At 41.0% G+C, this 21,608-nt stretch overlaps 1 protein-coding gene across 1 annotated transcript; it reads right to left on the reverse strand.

Moving 5' to 3' along the window:
- Positions 1 to 94: 94 nt before the first annotated feature.
- On the reverse strand, positions 95 to 21,241 carry LOC111979050 (zonadhesin-like). Its single transcript, XM_070449032.1, has 24 exons — positions 21,074 to 21,241; positions 20,408 to 20,448; positions 19,784 to 20,040; positions 16,334 to 16,886; positions 15,928 to 16,124; positions 15,259 to 15,639; positions 11,086 to 11,387; positions 10,643 to 10,908; positions 10,187 to 10,240; positions 9,932 to 10,069; positions 9,381 to 9,643; positions 9,186 to 9,270; positions 9,005 to 9,076; positions 8,756 to 8,893; positions 7,898 to 8,160; positions 7,618 to 7,702; positions 7,069 to 7,537; positions 5,736 to 6,088; positions 5,323 to 5,531; positions 5,062 to 5,218; positions 4,431 to 4,810; positions 3,162 to 3,291; positions 961 to 1,129; positions 95 to 672 (listed from the first exon to the last, which is right to left on the reverse strand). The coding sequence occupies exons 1-23, from the start codon at positions 21,148 to 21,150 to the stop codon at positions 996 to 998; spliced, it is 5,004 nt and encodes a 1,667-aa protein (XP_070305133.1). The 5' UTR covers positions 21,151 to 21,241; the 3' UTR covers positions 95 to 672; positions 961 to 995.
- Positions 21,242 to 21,608: the final 367 nt, after the last annotated feature.

A 21,608-nucleotide genomic window follows, 5' to 3' on the forward strand; every position in this document is an offset into this window, starting at 1 on the left:
CCACGGCCTCTTTGTTATCCCTTATCTAAACTGGACTGCCCTATTGCTTTCAACACATACAGAATCGGTGCAGTGTGAATAATTATTCATTATTTATAAGATCTCATAAAATTCATATCAATCATAGATATATAATTCAAGAAATAAAACATACATTCAGTGGGATAAAACATCAGCTAAAACACTTGCATCCTTTGTTTACATAGTTTTCTATTATCATACAGTAATATTGCACATTACAGTCACTGAACTATTGGACATCAGCCTAAATCTAAAGGAATGTGGGCTTTTGAATATATAGTACACATTAGCAGTAATACACAAATATGTAACTTGTGTACATTGATTCATACACTAGGTAAACTGTGCAAAGAACCTATAGTAAGACTGAAAGAGATCTCAGAAGGCATACAGGTGGGTCATAAGCCGCAGTAACAACAGGATTTAAACCAACAGTCATATAGAAGAAGTAGAATACTTCATTGATCTATTTTCCATACAGTCCACAAAAACACAAGCTTTTTTTTGTTTAACCCAAGTACTTTCAAATACACTGTGTCCATTGTAGGAAGGAAAGTCTGCCTATGAGAAGAATATTACACAATCAATGGTCTTGATGCATGGAGGTGAGGTCACTGGCCATAGACAACGTTACGAAGGGAAGACGATCCTCTGAAAACATAAAAGAACGAGCAGTCAGTCTTGGTGTTGGTACTCTTTAAATATGTAACATATGCAATCAATAAAAAATAAGAATGACTAGCATTGTTCCCCAATAAATCAAATCTCTCTGCTTGGTAGAGAGGCAATTAAAGTGAAACTTGAAATTCTAAAAAAGTTAAATAAGGAGTGACAACTGGGGGAGTTCCTAATATGGATGCCGTACTATACACTCCACACACGATATGGCAGACAATAACATGCTAGTGGCAACTAGTAGTGGTTTCTGTGACTACATACTTCCATGTTATGCTCAGTCTGTCCTCCGTCACTCTCTAGCTCTCTCTGAACTCCTTGATGCTCTTGGCCTGGTTGCTGTTGGGCTTCGTCATATCGTTCTTCTTCTTGCCGTCAAAGTTGCCACACAGGCCGCCCACCCTCCTCTTGTAGGTGTGGGGCAGGATGATCTCTACAGAAAGTAAGCACATGGATATCAGTTTACTGCAATACATAAAGCAGTTTACTGTATGTCATAAAGCAGTTTACTGCATATCATAAAGTAGTTGACTGAATACCATAAAGCAGTTTACTGCATATCATAAAGCAGTTTACTGCATATCATAAAGCAGTTTACTGCATAGTATAAATTCGTTTATTGTTATAGTATAAATCATTTATATTCATAAAGCAGTTTACTGCATATCATAAAGCAGTTTACTGTATATCATAAAGCAGTTTTACCGCATGTCATAAAGCAGTATACTATATCATCAAAAGCAGTTTACTGCATATCATAAAGCAGTTTACTGTATATCATAGCAGTTTACCGCATGTCATAAGCAGTATACTATATATCAAAAGCAGTTTAATGCATATCATAAGGCAGTTTACTGTATATCATAAAGCAGTTTACTGTAATAATAAATCAGTTTATATCATTAAAGCAGTTACCGCATATCATAAAGCAGTTTACACCATAAATCAAGTTTAATGCATATCATAAAGCAGTTTACTGTATATCATAAAGCAATTTACTGCATATCATAAAGCAATTTACTGCATATATAAAGCAATTTACTGCATATCATAAAGCAATTTACTGCATATCATAAAGCAGTTTACTGTTATAGTATAAATCAGTTTATATCATAAAGCAGTTTACCGCATGTCATAAAGCAGTATACTATATATCAAAAGCAGTTTAATGTATATCATAAATCAGTTTACAGCATATCATAAAGTAATTTACTGCATATCATAAAGCAGTTTACTGCATGTCATAAAGCAGTTTACTGTATATCATAAAGCAGTTTACTGCATACCATAAAGCAGTTTACTGCATACCATAAACGTTTTACTGCATATCATAAAGCAAATTTACTGCATATCATAAAGCAGTTTACTGCATATTCATACAGCAGTTTACTGTATATCAAAAGCAGTTTCATGCATAGCATAAAGCAGTTTACTGAATATCATAAAGCAGTTTACACCATAAAACAGTTACTCTATATTCTAAAGCAATTTACTGCATATCATAAAGCAATTTACTGCATATTATTAAAGCAATTTACTGCATATCATAACAGCAATTTACTGCATATTATAAAGCAGTTTACTGTTATCATAAAGCAAGTTACTGTATAGTATAAATCAGTTTATATCATAAAGCAGTTTACCGCATGTCATAAAGCAGTATACTATATATCAAAAGCAGTTTAATGTATATCATAAATCAGTTTACAGCATATCATAAAGCAGTTTACCTCAATAAAGCAGTTTACTGCATATCATACAACAGTTTACTGCAATCAAAAGCAGTTTCATGCATAGCATAAAGCAGTTTACTGCATATCATAAAGTAGTTTACACCATAAAACAGTTTAATGCATATCATAAAGCAGTTTTACTGTACATCATAAAAGCAGTTTACTGTATATTCTAAAGCAGTTTACTGTATATTCTAAAGCAGTTTACTGCATACCATAAAGCAGTTTACTGCATAGTATAAATCAGTTTACTGTATAGTATAAATCAGTTTATATCATAAAGCAGTTACTGCATATCATAAAGCAGTTTACTGTATATCATAAAGCAGTTTACCGCATGTCATAAAGCAGTATACTATATATCAAAAGCAGTTTAATGCATATCATAAGGCAGTTTACTGTATATCATAAAGCAGTTTACTGTATAGTATAAATCAGTTATATCATAAAGCAGTTTACCGCATGTCATAAAGCATACATTGCACATCTATAGCATATCATAAACATTACACAGATGTGTTTGGATTGATATGTTGTCTTGTTACCACATTTTCACCAAGATATGAAAAAAGGTGTCAATGATGCCGATAATAGTATGATTATATTATCTGTCCACAGATAAAGCCATGTTGTGTGGTCTGTACAGCTGTCTTACTGTCCTATCATTAGAGAGACTACTGAGATACCACTTATTTAAACTCTCCTTTGGCTGTACTATAACAGTGGTGTTACCTGCTCTGCTGTCTCCATCAAACTCCACGGAGAGGCCGAAGTCTGTCTTCAGGTAGATACGAGAGGAACGCTCCAGAATCCTCAGACCACCTGCTGGTGAGACAGGGGCACGGGTGCTCCTACCGTCCAGCTAGAGAGAGGGAGAGAAAATATTATACATGACTAGTCCTGCATTTCTCTGAAGTTCAGAGTGTACTACAACCCTGTCATGAACTATTCATTTGATACTACACAGATAAGGCTCAACCAGTGCCTGAGCGACTGCCCTTTTGCCCTCCTATGAAAAAGTGCCCTTGCAGCTTGTGGATTTTTGGAATTTTAGGATTTACTTTTGAATTATATTTTGAGTCTCTTCATTTTTAGTTAAAATTTTAAATGTAACGAATTGCACATCAATGTAGATCATTTCTCAAACTCTTGAATCTCAGAATATTATACCCCTCCCCGCCCTCCCGCCCCAGATTGCACTCGTCTGACTTGCATGCTGTGGCTACCGGCTGCAGGCACCAGACGGGGAGACTTGAATACTGATAGGAGGCTACTTTAGAGTTGGGTCTGTTTCCCACTGTTAGGGACAAAGAATGGGGCAATCTGACTGCTTGTTAGTAAGACGCAGATGTCAGCAACAGAACAAACTTAAATGAAATCAAGTCAAATTTAGTTTTTGTTTACCTTTTTTATTTTGAGCACCTGCCCTCCCAATGGGCTGTGCATGGTTTTGCCACACGCGCTCACACATCTCATGTGTATTTACTGTTTTCTATACTATTCTACGGTATCTCATTCACTTAATAATGCTGACATATCTTGCATTCCTCATCTCATATGTATATACTGTTTTTTCTATYTAATTCTACTGTGTCTTAGTCTGTTCTGCTCTGATATCGCTCGTCCATTCTGTATGTCTATAGTCTTAATTCCTTCCTACTGAGATTTGTGTGTATTGGGTATACTGTATGTTGTGTAATTTGTTAGATATTACTGCACTGTTGGAGCTAGAAGCACAAGTATTTCACTACACCCGCAATAACATCTGCTAATCATGTGTATGTGACCAATACAATTTAATTTGTAACAATTCTAACACCTAGACAGAGATAATGTTTTAGAGAGGTGTTCAATGTGACATGGGGCAACTGATGACAAAACGCTGAGGATGAAAAACCCTAGAAAGACCGCTATAAATAATGTAGAAAGAGAAGTACAGGCTATGAATTGCCTTATACTGTACTTGTCATTTTACGTAACGTATATGTCCAGAATACTTACAACAAGTTTCCTGTTGTTTCTGAACTCCACTGTGTGGTTATAGACTCTGATCTTCAGTCCTCTGAGTCGCAGACGGCTMTCGTTCTCTTTGCTGTGATCATGGCTGTCTTCATTGCTGTCCCTTTCCTTGTTGTCTTTATGCTTGTCATCCTCATCATTGCTGTCACCATGACCACTGTCACCATGCCTACTGTCCCTATGACTGTCAACACCATCCTGGTTGACGATCTCAATGATGGCCTCGATGTAGACGTCTGGCTGGTTCTTGGACAGGCTTGTGGTCTGGACCAGAATGTAGGAGTTTCTGCCCTCAAAGTCGTGCTTCATGTTGTCAAAAGTTCTGTACTCTGGCTCTCCATTGATAGAGCACTCGCTGAAGTCTGGAAGGCAACAGTAGGGACATCATTAGTGCATAGGCATAGCCACGGGAAGTAGGGGTGCTGAGGGTGCTGCAGCACCCCCTAAAAATCACAATAAAACAATTAACTATATAGAGATATATTTAAATAACTTATTTTTTTWAAATTAAAATTCCCAGAAGTAGTGCACTGGGCCTGGAGTAAGATATAGCCGTCTGTAGCATGGGAAAACATTAGTCCAGCCCATTGAACCAGTCAAGTGTGGCCTATACCTGTTGACTTGCAGAAATACTGTCCGGCTTCATTCTGGAAACAGACGGTATCCTCATCACACCCATTTTCATCGTCGCAGTCAATCTCCCCCACACCATCGCCTTCATCACACTCACACTTTTGATGGCAGTGCTCAGTGTACCAGTTCTCTTTAAACTGAAATCAAATAGATCATTAAAGTAATTACACTGCACATGCTACACATATAACTAGGTAGCTACATCTAAAAACAGTTAAGAATTGTGTGCTGGGTTACTCACGTTATGACTGTTGCCATTGCTGTCCACACAGCCACACTGCTGGATGGGGACACACACCCTCTGTTTGAGAACAAAGCCGTCGTCACATACACAACCCTGTACACAGGGCTCGTCAGCACTGCAGTCGGGAGGGCCGTGGAGGTGCTTACAGGTGGGCTGGCAGGCGGAGATGCAGGAGATGTAATGGCTGTTCTTTAGGCAAGATGGCGCTAGAGAGAAAATAACAAATACGATGTTGAGTGTAAAGAATATGTATCACACTGACTGCAAGTATAAGTACAGAGATTACATTTCCCTTGTACTTAGTGTTTTTCCATTTGGAAAAGACAGATTGTATTAAACTTGTTTTAAAGGAGGGGTATGTAATGAATGAAGATTGTAACTTTGTGTTATCGAAGGACACAAAGACTTACTTGGTCTTGCTGTGGTGGGCGGTTGTGGTCTTGCAGTTGTTGGTCTTGGTGGTCGTGGTCTTTCAGTTGTTGGTTGTAGGGTTTGTGGTCTTTCAAGTGTTGGTCTTGGTGGTCGTAGTCTTTCTGTTGTTGGTCTAGGTAGACCTAGTCTTTCAGTTGTTGATCTAGGTAGTCGTAGTCTTTCAGTTGTTGGTCTTGGGGGTCGTGGTCTTTCAGTTGTTGGTCTTGGGGGTCGTGGTCTTTCAGTTGTTGGTCTCGGTGGTCGAGGTCTTTCAGTTGTTGGTTGTAGGGTTTGTGGTCTTTCTGTTGTTGGTCTAGTGTGGTGTGGTCTTGCAGTTGTGGTCTTGGTGTTTCTGGTCTACTAGTTGTTGGTCTTGGTGTTTCTGGCTTTCAGTTGTTGGTCTTGGTGTTTCTGGTCTTGCAGTTGTTGGTCTTGGTGTTTCTGGTCTTGCAGTTGTTGGTCTGGGTGTTTTCTGGTCTTGCAGTTGTTGGTCTTGGTGTTTCTGGTCTTGCAGTTGTTGGTTTGGTGTTTCTGGTCTTGCAGTTGTTGGTCTTGGTGTTTCTGGTTTGCAGTTGTTGGTCTGGGTGTTTCTGGTCTATCAGTTGTTGGTCTGGTGTTTTTGGTCTTGCAGTTGTTGGTCTTGGTGTTTCTGGTCTTTCAGTTGTTGGTCTTGGTGTTTCTGGTCTATCAGTCGTTGGTCTTGGTGTTTCTGGTCTTGCAGTTGTTGGTCTTGGTGTTTCTGGTCTTGCAGTTGTTGGTCTGGGTGTTTCTGGTCTTGCAGTTGTTGGTCTTGGTGTTCGTGGTCTGAGTTGTTGTCTTAGTGTTTCTGGTCTTTCAGTTGTTGGTCTTGGTGTTTCTGGTCTATCAGTTGTTGGTCTTGTGTTTCTGGTCTTTCAGTTGTTGGTCTTGGTGTTTCTGGTCTTGCAGTTGTTGGTCTTGGTGTTTTCAGTTGTTGGTCTTGGTGTTTCTGGTCTTTCAGTTGTTGGTCTTGGTGTTTGGTCTTGCAGTTGTTGTCTTGGTGTCTTCTGGTCTTGCAGTTGTTGGTCTTGGTGTTTGGTCTTGCAGTTGTTGGTCTGGGTGTTTCTGGTCTTGCGTTGTTGGTCTTGGTGTTTCTGGTCTATCAGTTGTTGGTCTTGGTGTTTCTGTCTTGCAGTTGTTGGTCTTGGTGTTTCTGGTCTTTTCAGTTGTTTGGTCTTGGGTGTTTCTGGGTCTTTCAGTTGTTGGTCTTGGTGTTTCTGGTCTTTCAGTTGTTGTCTTGGTGTTTCTGGTCTTGCAGTTGTTGTTCTTGGTGTTCTGGTCTTTCAGTTGTTGTCTTGGTGTTTCTGGTCTTGCAGTTGTTGGTCTTTGTTGTGTTTCTGGTCTGTCAGTTGTTGGTCTTGGTGTTTCTGGTCTTGCAGTTTGTTGGTCTTCGGGCCGTTTCTGGTCTTGCAGTTGTTGTTCTTGGTGTTTCTGGTTTTGCCCAGTGTTGGTCTTGGTGTTCCTAGTTCTGCAGTTGTTGGTCTGGGTGTTTCTGGTCTATCAGTTGTTGGTCTAGGTGGTCGTGGTCTTTCAGTTGTCGGTCTAGGTGGTCTTCGTCTTTCATTTGTTGGTCTAGGTGGTTGTGGTCTTTCAGTTGTTGGTCTTGGTGTTTCTGGTCTTTCAGTTGTTGGTCTTGGTGTTTCTGGTCTATCAGTTGTTGGTTGTTGTGGCCTAGTTGTTGTGGGTGGTTCAGGTCTTGTAGCAGTTGGAGCTGGTGCAGTGGTGGCCTTGTCCACTGGAGGGAGTACAGGTTTCTCTGTTGGTGTTGGTGGCTTAATCAAGTCTAGAAGATAAAATAATATCAACATTATGAAAATGGTTGTGTTTTTGACCAATATGAACTATAGAGGGAGTGACCCTTACCTGCACATCGTCCACGATGCAGAGATACATCATCTATAGTCACGTCGGACTGATCAGTGGTGCCTCTGTGGCCCTCGAAGATGATCTGAGATCAAAGTAATAGCCAAGGGGAAAAATTCATAATAGCAAATTGATATATAACAAACAGGTAAAGTAAACACATTTTGTCAAAAGGACCTCTGGATGAACGGTAGTACACAAGTCCGAGCTAGTCTTTAAATTACAACATACAGGGTGGAAAAGCCCATTGGCTACACCAAGACCAAGGTCACACCACTACCTGGAAAGTTCCAGTGGTCATCAGATCCACCTGAGCCCGTTGCCATGAGTCTCCCTGGTTGTTCCTCTTCCCCCACACCCCATCCACGTAGCGGCCCTGGAGCAGGTAGACGTGCAGACCCATGGTCTCGGCCGAGCCAGACATGTGGTACCAGAACTGCAGACACTGAGGACCGGGGTCAGAACACTCAGAGCTAAGGAGGCGAGCCGTGTCTCCGTTAGACACACTGTTGGCCTCGATGTACAAGTAGTGACCAAATGGACCTGCAGATTATAGGTGAGAGTAGATTAGATAAGATTAGAGATGGGGTCACAGGGCCTCCTGAGTGGCGCAGCAGTCTAAGGCACTGCATCGCAGTGCTTCTAGGCGTCAATACAGACCCTGGTTCAATCCCGGGTGTTAAGAAGCGCGGTTAGGTGGGTCATGTTTCAGAGGACCATTGACTCAACCTTTGCGTCACAAGCCCGTTGGGGAGTTGCAGCGATGAGACAAGATTGAAAAAGGGGGTAAAAAATAAGTAAAAAAGAGATGGGTTCACATGAAATTCCTTTAGATTTTATTAGGGTTTCTAACTGCAATGGTACAGGTTAGATTGTTAATGTAAGGGTGTAGGTCTAACGATATAGCCATTGCGGTTAATTGAGCAAAAATAATAGTTGAGGGTAAGTCTTTCAATCCAATTTGGACTTTCAGGTCTGTTGTTTGAGTTTCGGAGATTTTGCAACCATTACAATGCATTAAAAAGCATTACAATGTCCAACAATAAGCATATTGGCGCACATTCAGGCGGTAGCCCCGACCGGGACTGAAACCTGGGTCCAGTGACTGTCAAGCCAAACACATCCAACAAACACCTACTTCCTTTTGTGTGGTCAGCTGATGGCCCAGTCATGGCAGTGGGGGTTGAGCCACTGTGCCTTGTCCAATCAAAAACGTCTGTCATCAGCTGGGTAAAACCGCAGAGGTCCTGCTCGAAAGCGCAATCAAGGTTGCAGACTGAACGGGGAACATTGGGAACATTTGTAAATGTCAACATGAGTCTAAAATGTTAACATATTATTCTGAAATATCTTTCCATAAGAAAATGTGTCTATAGATGTTATGTACCTGGGTGTGGGGCCACTCCTCCATCAACTGAGGAAGGAACTGAAGCTCCACTAATACCACCAATTGAAGAACCTGCCAGAGGAAGCAAAGGAACGGCATTAGTCATAAAGGCGGAACGTTTTCTTATCTGACATTCAGGGATTAGATAAAGCATGTGTCCCTATGATAATTAAAAGCTCACCTGAGCATGATTCATAGTGGATGGAGACGTCATCAAATGCTACATCAGACCGAGGGTCAGAGCCTCGTATTCCCTCCATGATGATCTGAAACAGAGACCTTTTGTGTTGGATGAAAAACAATCTCCCCTCTCTTTATAAAATCACAATCTTTTCGCACTAGTTAACCCTCTAAAACCTCTGTGACCTTCTCCTACKTTGAATGACCCATCGATTATAATATCCACTTCTGCCGGATACCATGTGGAGCCCTGGTTGTTGGCTTTGGACCACAGTTTTTTGTTTCCGTTGTGCTGGTCAAGCTGGTAGACATTGAGAGCCATGGCTGTGGCCTGTCCGTACATGTGGTACCAGAAGCGCAGGCAGTATTGGCCCGGCCCGTTTTGGCACTTAGGGCTCATCATACGAGCAGAGTCTCCGTGATAAACACCGTCACCCTCAATGTACATGTAGGAGCCACCTGACCAACAAACACACACAGACACTCTTTAACATCACGACTCACAGCATATTAGCTCTGAAATGACTTGCTTCCATGGTGTCTATGGTATCTTCTATGTAGACAGGTATTTATATATCACTATCTGTACAAGTCGATAGGCTACAACCATGTATTGACGCATTCATTGAATAATGTGCAATCTCAGAAACAGTGACTGATACACATTTGAACATTGAGATTGGATCTGGGTGTGTAAGATATTGGTCATTTCAGATATGTTTTTGTCACAACCATGTAACCTCTCACCTCCTGTGGTATGGTCTTGGGTTGGCCCTGTGAGGTCAGATGGGGTTGGGCCTCTCAGTCTCCTCCAATCAAAACTGTCCTGAATAATTTGCTCCCACCCACACTCGCTGTTGTCAAAGTTGCAGTCTAGAGGACAAACTGTAGGAGGCAGAACCATAGAAAAATCTGTCATCAAATGAACCAGCTGGTATAAAAGGCATGGAAATGCTGCCATTGATCAATTTGATACAAAAGTAATGTGGTCAAGGTTCTTACGTTCCTTGTCAGGTGTAGTAACTGGTGGTATTGTGGGAGGTCCAGGTAGACTATCTACAATGATAAGACAGACAGCAAGGTTTTTCACAGGAACACATTGGACAAGCCTCAGGTTCAGGTGGATGTGAGGGAGGGCAATGTCAGAGAAGTAGCGTGAAGGGGAGGAGGAAAAAAAGGGCAGGAATTAGGGATGAAAGAGAGGAAGGAAAAGAAGAATGGAGTAAGGAATGAAGGATCCAAGTTGAAGACTACAGCAAAAAGCTAAGTGTACGATGATGGATGGGGTGAGCAAACTCCATACAATCATGGTACGGTGTTCATATTAGGATGGCCTCACCGTAGTAGTGCGTCCATAACCAAATATAAATTAGATTAAAACCTAAAGATTGCCTCTAAACCCAATACATCATCATCATCATCATCATTACCAAAACAACACCATCAAAAAACACTCACCACAGGCGGTGTCGTTCCACCAGGGAGGCAGGGTCACATTGGCCACTTCGCAGGTGGTCACATAGGACCTCAGGGAGTCACATGTCACATGCATGTTCCCACCGGAGGCACAGTGGTCGGACATACAGCTGTCGATGTAGGGTGTGGGGTGGACGAAGGGGTGGCAGTGCTTGAAGGCTTCGCGCAGCATTTTGGAACACTCCCGGTAGCCCTGTTCATCCAAATGGGAGTCACATGGTTGGGGGGCAGGGGGGGAGGCAACACATCTAGGGTAGAAGGGAAAGGAGAGGAGATCAGTGGTGGACTGGATTTGTTCATAGAATAGTGTTGATGACACAACCATGGTTCCGCATTTCAGATTATGCACCGGATATGGTCATTAACTACAAACCGAATGACCATTGTACGTTACCGTTATGGTTTAAAACAATTAACACACTCACCGATCGTCTTCCGGACTATTCACTCTCCAGCTGTTGGCGAACGTGACCACGTTGGTCTCGGGTTTGGTGCCGTTAGGGGTCAGGAAGTCATCCCCCTGGTCATCGGAGTAGGTACCACAAAGGCCGCACATCTTACCCTTGTAGCGCTCGTCCAGCTGCAGGAAAAGCCTGCTCTGGTCGTCCAGCAGCATCCGGAGGCCAAAAGTCGTCTCCATGACAGTGTACTGCTTCTTCTTATACAGCTTCACCTCGCCGTATGTGCCGTTTACTGTAACAGGAAGATGCTGCCAAACATGGTTCACCTACAGTGGAGAGTAGGGAAGGGTAGAGTAGAGTAAGGTGGAGTGGAGCCAAGTAAAATAGATGACAGTAGAACTGAACTGAATTAAATTGAATTGTTGTTGGAGTAATGCACACTACCAGTCAAAAGTTTGGACACACCTACTCATTCAAGGGTTTTTCTTTATTTTTACTATTTTCTACATTGGAGAAAAATAGTGAAGACATCAAAACTATGAAATAACACATATGGAATCATGTAGTAACCCAAAAAGTGTTAAACAAATCAAAATATATTTTATATTTTATATTCTTCAAAGCAGCCACCATTTGCCTTGATGACAGCTTTGCACACTATTGCCATTCTCTCAACCAGCTTCATGAGGTAGTCACTTGGAATGCATTTCAATTAACAGGTGTGCCTTGTTAAAAGTTAATTAATGCGTTTGGGACAATCAGTCGTGTTGTGACAAGGTAGGGGTGTTATACAGAAGATAGCCCTATTTGGTAAAAGATCAAGTCCATATTATGGCAAGAACAGCTCAAATATGGCAAGAACAGCTCATCATTACTTCAAGGCATGAAGGTCATTCATTCCATAACATTTCAAGAACTTTGAAAGTTTCTTCAAGTGCAGTCGCAAACACTATCAAGTGCTATGATGAAACTGGCTCTCATGAGGACCGCCACAGGAAAGGAAGACCCAGAGTTACCTGTGCTGCAGAGGATAAGTTCATTAGAGTTACCAGCCTCAGAAATTGCAGCCCAAACAAATGCTTCATAGAGTTCAAGTAACAGACATATCTCAACATCAACTGTTCAGAGGAGACTGCGCGAATCAGGCCTTCATGGTTGAATTGCTGCAAAGAAACCACTAATAAGCGACACCAATAACAAGAAAAGACTTGCTTGGGCCAAGAAACACGAGCAAAGGACATTAGACCGGTGGAAATCTGTCCTTTGGTCTGATGAGTCCAAATTTGCTATTTTTGGTTCCAACAGCCGTGTCTTTGTGAGATGCAGAGTAGGTGAACGMATGATCTCTGCATATGTGGTTCCCACCGTGAAGCATGGAGGAGGTGTGATGGTGTGGGGGTGCTTTACTGGTGACACTGTCAGTGATTGATTTAGAATTCAAGGCACACTTAACCAGCATGGCTACCACAGTATTCTGCAGCGATTTGCCATCCCATCTGGTTTGAGCTTAGTGGGACTATCATTTGTTTTTAACAGGACAATGACCCAACACACCTCCAGGCTGTGTAATGGCTATTTGACCAAGAAGGAGAGTGGTGGAGTGCTGCATCAGATGACCTGGCCTCCACAATCACCTGACTTCAACCCAATTGAGATGGTTTGGGATGAGTTGGACCGCAGAGTGAAGGAAAAGCAGCCAACAAGTATGCAGCATATGTGGGAACGCCTTCAAGACTGTTGGAAAAGCATTCCAGGTMAAGCTGGTTGAGAGAATGCCAAGAGTGTGTTATATATGGGGGATACAATCTTCCCAGGTCTGCAGATTTTGCTGCGAGGATGCAGAGTCATTAGATCATTTATTTTGGTACTGCCCATATGTAGCTCGTTTTTGGTCACAGGTCCAGGAATGGCTGAAGAATTGCAACATTTACCTAGAGCTAACGCTGCAGATAGCAATACTGGGTGGTTTGAAAAGTCATAGTCAATCGATCAATAATACAGTATAATCATTATTTTAGCAAAAATGTTTATCTTTAATTTACAATCTGTAGAAACTATGAGAATAGAAATGTTCAGTACTTTTGTGAAGCATCACAGCACAGTTGAAAAATATATGGCAAATATAAATCCAATATGGATGGTGTTTTAAGAGATATATGGGAGGGGCTGAATGGAGCTGATGGGTGGGACTAATAACAACAAGATAACCAATGTAAAACATACGGGGTCTGTAAAATGTATATAGGTTCAGAACTTTTGTGAAATAGCACAGTTACAAATATATGGCAAATAGAAATCAAACTGGATGGACATCAGAAATAGAGGAAGGTCAGGACTAAAAACAAAGAAAATATAACTACTGTAAAATAGATTGTGTCTGTAAAATGTGTACAGTATGTATAAGTTGGAAGTAGAAGCCTAAGTGTTATTGTTTATTAGTTTACTCCAGTTGGGGGAGGGGTGGTAGGGTTTGCGGGGAATAATAAAGGAAGGTATATTCTTATAAAAAGTGAGTATGTATATATGTATGTGTATGTGTATATATGTATATATGTACGTGTGTATGTGTATATATGTATATATGTACGTGTGTATGTGTATATATGTATATACTGTATGTACGTATGTATGTGTATATATGTATATATGTACGTGTGTATGTGTATATATGTGTATATGTATGGATGTTTATACAGTTGAAGTGGGAAGTTTACATGCACTTAGGCTGGAGTCATTATAACTCGTTTTTCAGCCACTCCACATATTTCTTGTTAAACTATGGTTTTGGCAAGTCGATTAGGACATCTACTTTGTGCATGACACAAGTAATTTTTCCAACAATTGTTTACAGACAGATTATTTCACATATAATTCACTGTATCACAACTCCAGTGGGTCAGAAGTTTACACACACCAAGTTGACTTGGGTCAAACGTTTCGGGTAGCCTTCCACAAGCTTCCCACAATAAGTTGGGTGACTTTTGGCCCATTCCTCCTGACAGAGCTGGTGTAACTTAGTCAGGTTTGTAGGCCTCCTTGCTCGCATGTGCTTTTTCAGTTCTGCCCACAAAGTGAAATAATCTGTCTGTAAACAATTGTTGGAAAAATTACTTGTGTCATGCACAAAGTAGATGTCCTAACCGACTTGCAAAAACTATAGTTTGTTAACAAGAAATGTGTGGAGTGGTTGAAAAACGAGTTTAAATGACTCAAACCTAAGTGTATGTAAACTTCGGACTTCAACTGTATATATATYTGTGTATGTATGCGTATATATATAGATTTACCCCAAAAATATATGGGTGATTGGAAATGATGCAGACAATTACATTGATGGAAGCAACAGAAAAGAGAAATAGGCAAAAGAACATTTCGATTTAGAGCAATAAAGAAATTGAATAAATTAACTGAGCAAACTAGAAACCTTTCAATATATAAATGTAAACATTATTTTAAAACGATTTAAATATAATACATAAAAATGTTGTGGGACTATAGTAGATGAAGAATCAATATTTTTTAGATTTAGTATTTATTGGGTCATTATGTTAGTATATTATGTATGTTTGTAATAGTGTGTTATATGTGAAAATGTGTTCGTATTATAAATTGTATTTTAATGTTTAAGGACTCTTTGAAGATTAGTCCAAATGGGGACTAAAAGAGATCCAAATCAAATCAAACAGTCTATCCTCAATATTAAAGCCGATCCACCCCCTAAATATATATATATATATATATTTACAATTATAAATAATAAGAAAAAAAGACTGTGCAATGCTGTCATCAAGACAAAGGGTGGCTACATTGAAGAATCTTGTTTAACACTTTTTTGGTTACTACATGACTCCATATGTGTTATTTCATAGTTTTGATGTCTTCACTATTATTCTACAATGTAGAATGTAGGTGTGTCCAAACTTTTGACTGGCACTGTATGTCTCCACCATCTCACAGGACAAATGGTAGATACTAAAGTACACTGAATTGTCACAAATACAAATGAAGACATATAATGGATAGGCATAGTTAGATTCTGTACTACTAGTCTACATCAAGTTTATTTGACCTGTCATGCCAAAACAATACAGAACAGTGGGGAGGGCTAGTGGGAATCCAGTGGGTCAGCAATGCATGCTAATGTAATCACAACAAGTAAAGAAAGATTATTCAGAATTTTGTAGTTTTCATGCTTACTGTGGCACTGTAGTTTTGCATCTTCACATGCAGACCGCTTGTCTCCAGAACCACTGTGCCCAGCTTGGCACTGCTCTCGTTTCTGGGGTTCCAGTTCTGGCCCGTCACTGAGAACTGGACGGGTGTGTGTCCGCCGCAAGTCTTGGCTAAGGTATAGCTGCAGCCCCCCTGGAAGGTGTATGCCTTCCCGTCAAAGGTGATGTAGTGGGGGTCTCCGTAGACGTGGCAGGTTGCCGGGCTGGAGAGGAAGCAACCGTTGACCCCTTCCTTGACCTTGCACACCTCGTCGGCCGCGCAGGAGGAAGCAGCACACTGGAGTCTGTCCCCACCCATACACTGGCACACACGATCACACTCACCTTCCATGAACGTCTCTCCTCTCTAGAAAAGGGTGAAGAAAAGAGATTGATGAACACCAACATTCTCTGTCTGTCTGTCTGTCTGTCTGTCTGTCTGTCTGTCTGTCTGTCTGTCTGTCTGTCTGTCTGTCTGTCTGTCTGTCTGTCTGTCTGTTCTGTCTGTTGTCTGTCTGTCTGGTCTGTCTGTCTGTCTGTCTGTCTTTGTCTGTGTTTCTGTCTGTCTGTCTGTCTGTCTGTCTGTCTGTCTGTCTGTCTGTCTGTCTGTCTGTCTGTCTGTCTGTCTGTCTGTCTGCGTGTTACCATTCCCTACTTCATAGTGTTCTCCCTTTATCCAGCAGCCGCAGTCCTCTGCAGGTACACAACTCCCCCCGCTGAGCTTGAAGCCTGGGTCACACACACACCTCTCCTCACACCTCCCACACGCCCCTTGATTATCCATGCTGGAGCAGACCTCAGGGCAGCCCTTAGCACAGGCATTGTAGTGGCTGTTCGCACCACACTCCAGGGCTGGGGGAGGAAGAGAGAGAGAGATGAGACAAAAGTCTGGTCATGGTGTAAAAGAGGGCTATCATCATCCTCATCACCACCACCAACATCATCATCATCATCATCATCGTCATCATCATCATCAAGTTCTCTCCAACTTCACCAGTTAATAAGAGCAAACTGTTTTCTACAACAAGAAGGTTGAAAGAGGAAACCATAAAACAACTTACGACACATAGTCGAGTTCCTCCAGGCTGGTACCAGCACCCCGGCCTTGAGACACATATCGGAGTAGGACTGCAGGGCTTCACACAGCACCTCTGGGTCACCATCCGCTCCACACATCCCCGCCACACAGCTCCGGAAGTAGCTCTCTGCTCCCAGAACAGACTGGCAGCCAGAGAAAGGCCCATGCCTGGAGATCAGGGACCCACAGTATGGCTCGCTGACATACTCCGCCTCATCAGTTGGTTGACACTCAATGGGGACGACGGTCAAGTCACAGGCCTCGCTCTGCCAGTTCTGTCCGAATGTGGCAGAGTCTTCGGCCTCGGAACTGCCAGGTGTGCGGTAATCATCGTCTCTCAGGTGGTTGAAGTTCCCACACATGCCACAGACTTTATCGGAGTACGATACGGGAACGGTGATATGGACAGCACCGGCGTCGTTGTAGGATACAAACAGGCTGAAGTTTGTCTCCACAACGATGGAAGCGGCGGTGCCTTGGATGTTGACAGTGCCACCATTGAGGCTCAGAGGGAGTTTCCTCCAAATACCGTTGACCTGAAAACATGATACAGATTAGTGTGCTTGAAAGACTTTGGTCTTTCTTTGCCGTTCGCACATCTATGGTAGTATGTAGTAAATATTTACTGGCTCAAGGTGTTCAATACTTTGGAATAGGGGACAAAATACTAATGCCCTAATGGCCCATAAAACTTTGAAAAACCTGATAAGGTTTCATATTATTGTACATTATTGTGTAACAGAACTTTGAACTCATCTGAACTTAGTTGTATTGTAAATACTTTTTAAGATATCAGTTCATGGAAACAGCAGATACAGTGAGCTCCAAAAGAATTGGGACAGTGAAAAATGTTTTATTGTTTTGGCACTGTACTTCAGCAGTTTGGATTTGCAATAATATAATGATTATGAGGGTATTTCATCAATATCGGATTAACTGTTTAGAAATTACAGCACTTTTTGTACATAGTCCCCATATTTTAGGGGACCAAAAGTATTGGGACAAATTCACTTCTATGTATTTTAAAGTAGTAAAAAGTGAAGTATTTGGTCCTATATTCATAGCACACAATGACTACATCAAGCTTGTGACTGTACACATTTGTGGGATGCATTTGCTGTTTGTTTTGATTGTGTTTCAGACGATTTTGTTCCCAATAGAAATGAATGGTAAATACTGTATTGTGTTATTTTGGAGTTATTATTGTAAATAATAATAGAATATGTTTCTAAACATTTCTACATTGTGGATGCTACCATGATTACAGGTAATCCTGAATGAATCGTGAATAATGATGATTGAGAAAGTTACAGAGGGTCATTGGCATTGTCTGCATAAATGGCTGCATATTTGCATTTCACAGGAGAGAAACACACCTTATTATTGTAAATAATAATAGAATATGTTTCTAAACATTTCTACATTGTGGATGCTACCATGATTACAGGTAATCCTGAATGAATCGTGAATAATGATGATTGAGAAAGTTACAGAGGGTCATTGGCATTGTCTGCATAAATGGCTGCATATTTGCATTTCACAGGAGAGAAACACACCTTATCTGTGGCAATCTCAATGAAGAGATGTTCCCCCAGAAGTCCTGAGGTCACTGACACAAGGAGACGTGTGATGACTGATGAAAATGTGAATTGACTAAATGAATGTTACTGTGTGAATTAAATTGTCGTGTTTGGTTTGTTTCAAGAGCTCATAAAGGGCTGCACATTTGGATATGTCTAACTGCATTGTATGTTTTCTGGTTGATGCATTTTTAAAGTGACTGGTTTGAAATTGTATGTTGGGTTGATTGGTTATCAGGCACATTCCTGTTGTCTGGTCAGAACATTCCAATTCAGTTGATTAGATTAGAATCTGGGTGTGTTGTTCCTGCCTTTTGTTTTCACTAGCAAAGAGCTCAGAAATGTTAATTCAGGTTGGGGATGGGTTCCCGCTTGAATTTGGTTAAAAGGGCAGTGAATTCGCTCATACTTTGAGAACTTGCTACCAAGCTCCTGTGTGTATCAGACACACATCGTTTCTTCTCTTATAGGTTATTCTGACCTGAAGACACGCGTAACAACTTTAAGTCTTAACCTATTGGTGATAGTTACTTACTCTGTGTTATTCTCTAATGTATCATGTATTTCATGTACACTGTAATTGTTTGATTGTCAGTTATTTTGTGACTAATAAATTCAAATTGTTGAATTGKGTAAATGCATTCCTCGTTTTACAGAGTAATTATTTGATTGACTATAAGCCTATAATGTAATAGGTCTATTGATAGTGGTTATATACACTAAACACATATCACATGCTTGGGTACCACCTTGACATCCCTGATCTGCTGGCCTCAATAACTTAATGCTAGAACATTGGTTGCCAGGATTAGCTATTTGAATCTAGTCTTAATAATTGCATAACGTTGCAAGTTAGACATTATAGTCATACTGAGTCGGTGATGCAATGATTCGCTATCTTGCTAGATCCTCCAGYYACCCACAGGGCCTGTTGCATTCATTCACATCATATTGGAGTCAGATTGATGACTGTAGTTTAGTAATATTAAACATAATTTCTACTTAATGGTTGGATAATTTTTATACATCTACATAATGGTGACCACTCATCCTCAGTCGATGGGGATTTCCACCAACCTACAACCCTGTTATTGTAATGGTGAGAGGGTTAGCATGTCTTGGGGGTATGCTATTTGTGCATCTGTAACTTTCTCACTCATCATTAATCACGATTCATTCAGGATTATCTGTAATCATGGTAGCATCCACATTAATGTAGAAGTGTTTAGAAACCTGTTATACTCTTATTTACAATAAAAGTGACTCCAAAAGGACACAATACATTATTTACCATTCATTTCTATTGGGCACAAAATTATCTGAAACCCAACCAAAACAAACAGCACATGCATCCAACAAATTTGTGGTCACAAGTCATTGTGTGCTATGAATATGGGACCAAATACTAAACTTTTTACTACTTTAATACACATATAAGTGAATTTGTCCCAATACTTTTGTTCCCCTAAAATGGGGGGACTATGTACAAAAAMATGAAAATACCCTCTAATTAAAGCTAAGAGTCTGCACTTTAACCCCGTAGTCATTGTATCATTTCAAATCCAAAGTGCTGGAGTACAGAGGCAAAACAACCACAAAACATGTTGGAGCTCACTGTATATCTACGTTTAGACCCAGTGACTTTGTTTAGCACTATTATGCAGTGACTCAATTACAAATAGCACAACTAAAGTCAGGATATTTTTCTGCCTCAAGATACATTATGTAACATTAACGTGGTCAGTTGGAATTTTCAAGACTAAATCACATGTGAAAGTGATTATAACCAATAAACCATTATAACCCATTTTATAATGCAGAAACTTCATAATAACAACCTACAAGGTACTCACCATGACCCGATGGTTTTGTTTCTTGTGCAGGGAGACCCTGAGGTTCTCCACTTCCACCTTGACCTGCTGAACAGCAGACACGGAGGAGTTCCCTCTCAGCTCATTCTTCACCTCCACACTGAAGTGGGACAGGGGTGTCTCAGAGGGTGCAAAGGGCGAGCACACCCGGGTCAGGACGTAGGTACAGGGTCCCACGAAGCGGAAGTTGGCCCCGTCAAAGGTGCTGTAGTGGGGGTTGCTGTGGACAGTGCAGGTCCCTGAGAGAGAGAGAGAGAGAGAGAGAGAGAGAGAGAGAGAGAGAGAGAGAGAGAGAGAGAGAGAGAGAGAGAGAGAGAGAGAGAGAGAGAGAGAGAAAATGTAAAAATTTTAATACACTATTCTGTGTTTTGGCTTTTAATAAAGGTGTGTTCTCTCCAAAGTTACTGTAGCAAGAAATTGGTGGTGTGGATGACAGTGGAATTAAGGACGTGAACTGCACACAAGTGTAGCCTATAAGCCAGACTGATGAATAGGTTGCTAGTTCTACTGACAAATCCCATTTCTCCTTTAGCAATCATTGTGTTGTTTGGAAAAAAAACAGCAAAACAATGCAAAGCATTATTTGTTTTTAAAACTATTCCGCACCTGCATCTGTCCTGGTAACTGATGAGCCGTCACCTTCAATGCTGAAGGAAGAAAAACAACATCAGGATCAAATCAAAACATTGGAAGAGAAATGGATATCAAAATAAAACACTTTGTTTGCCTGTCAATACATCAACATCATAACCTCGATGTCATGGTGCTATCAGAGAACAAGTTGCAAACAAAAGTTCAGCATTAGTATTATTAATACTATTATTAAAATGATCTAAAAGTATCTAAAATGATCTGAAACCCAACCAAAACAAACAGCACATGAATCCAACAAATTTGTGGTCACAAGTCATTGTGTGCTATGAATATGGGACCAAATACTAAACTTTTTACTACTTTAATACACATATTAGTATTATTAATACTAATGTGGACATAATAAGGACTTAGACAGTAATCATAGAAGTGAAAGACTGAGATGCAGCCAGAGAGAGAGAGAGAGGGGAGGGAAGAGGGGGCAGAAAAGAGACACACAAACACATAGAGCCCCAGTGTCCGATACCTATGCCAAGGCAGATGGATGGAGGGAGGGTGGAAGGAAGCGAGGAAGGGAGTGTGTTGGAGAAGAAGGGAAAGTGATAGAGAGAGAGTAACTAAAAGTATGCTAGATGCTAGACATTAGACCAAGAGATACAGTATGATAGTGAGACCCACCTTGCGTTGGTTCCTGCCTGTAGCAGGCAGAGGAGGGCTGCTGTAGCCACCAACCCAGTGTAGGTGCCTCCTAGCATGGCTCTTCTCTTTGCTGTGGTCCCTTATGGAGGCTAGAGATAAAACACTCTTTGTACAGAGAGAGTGGAGAGTACTGAGTCTCCGAGTGTTGTCAGGTCTCACTCTGATTCTGAATGGGAAGAGGAGAGCAGGCAGGCTTTTATAAGGGGGAAGCACACACCTGATAAGGTAAAACCCAGAGCAGTGGGCGGGTAAAGTAGAAAATGGGGGTGGTCAGGTGTATGGCGTCAAACAGACATTGAATTGCCGAATTGATTGAGAAACAGTTACTATAAAGGGTGTCAGTCTCCAGGTCAGGGATTTAGTATAGGATCAAAGCTATGGCATGGCTAGTAGACTACGCCACGCTGATTAGAGATTGATGATAATCAAAATATGCTGTTTTATTATGCTTTTTTTCACTTCTTAGGAGCTAGGACCATATAAAAAGCACAAGGAAAAAGTGAGGACAATCACT

Source organism: Salvelinus sp. IW2-2015, linkage group LG19 (genome assembly GCF_002910315.2).
Source record: "Salvelinus sp. IW2-2015 linkage group LG19, ASM291031v2, whole genome shotgun sequence".
Taxonomy (NCBI): domain Eukaryota; kingdom Metazoa; phylum Chordata; class Actinopteri; order Salmoniformes; family Salmonidae; genus Salvelinus; species Salvelinus sp. IW2-2015.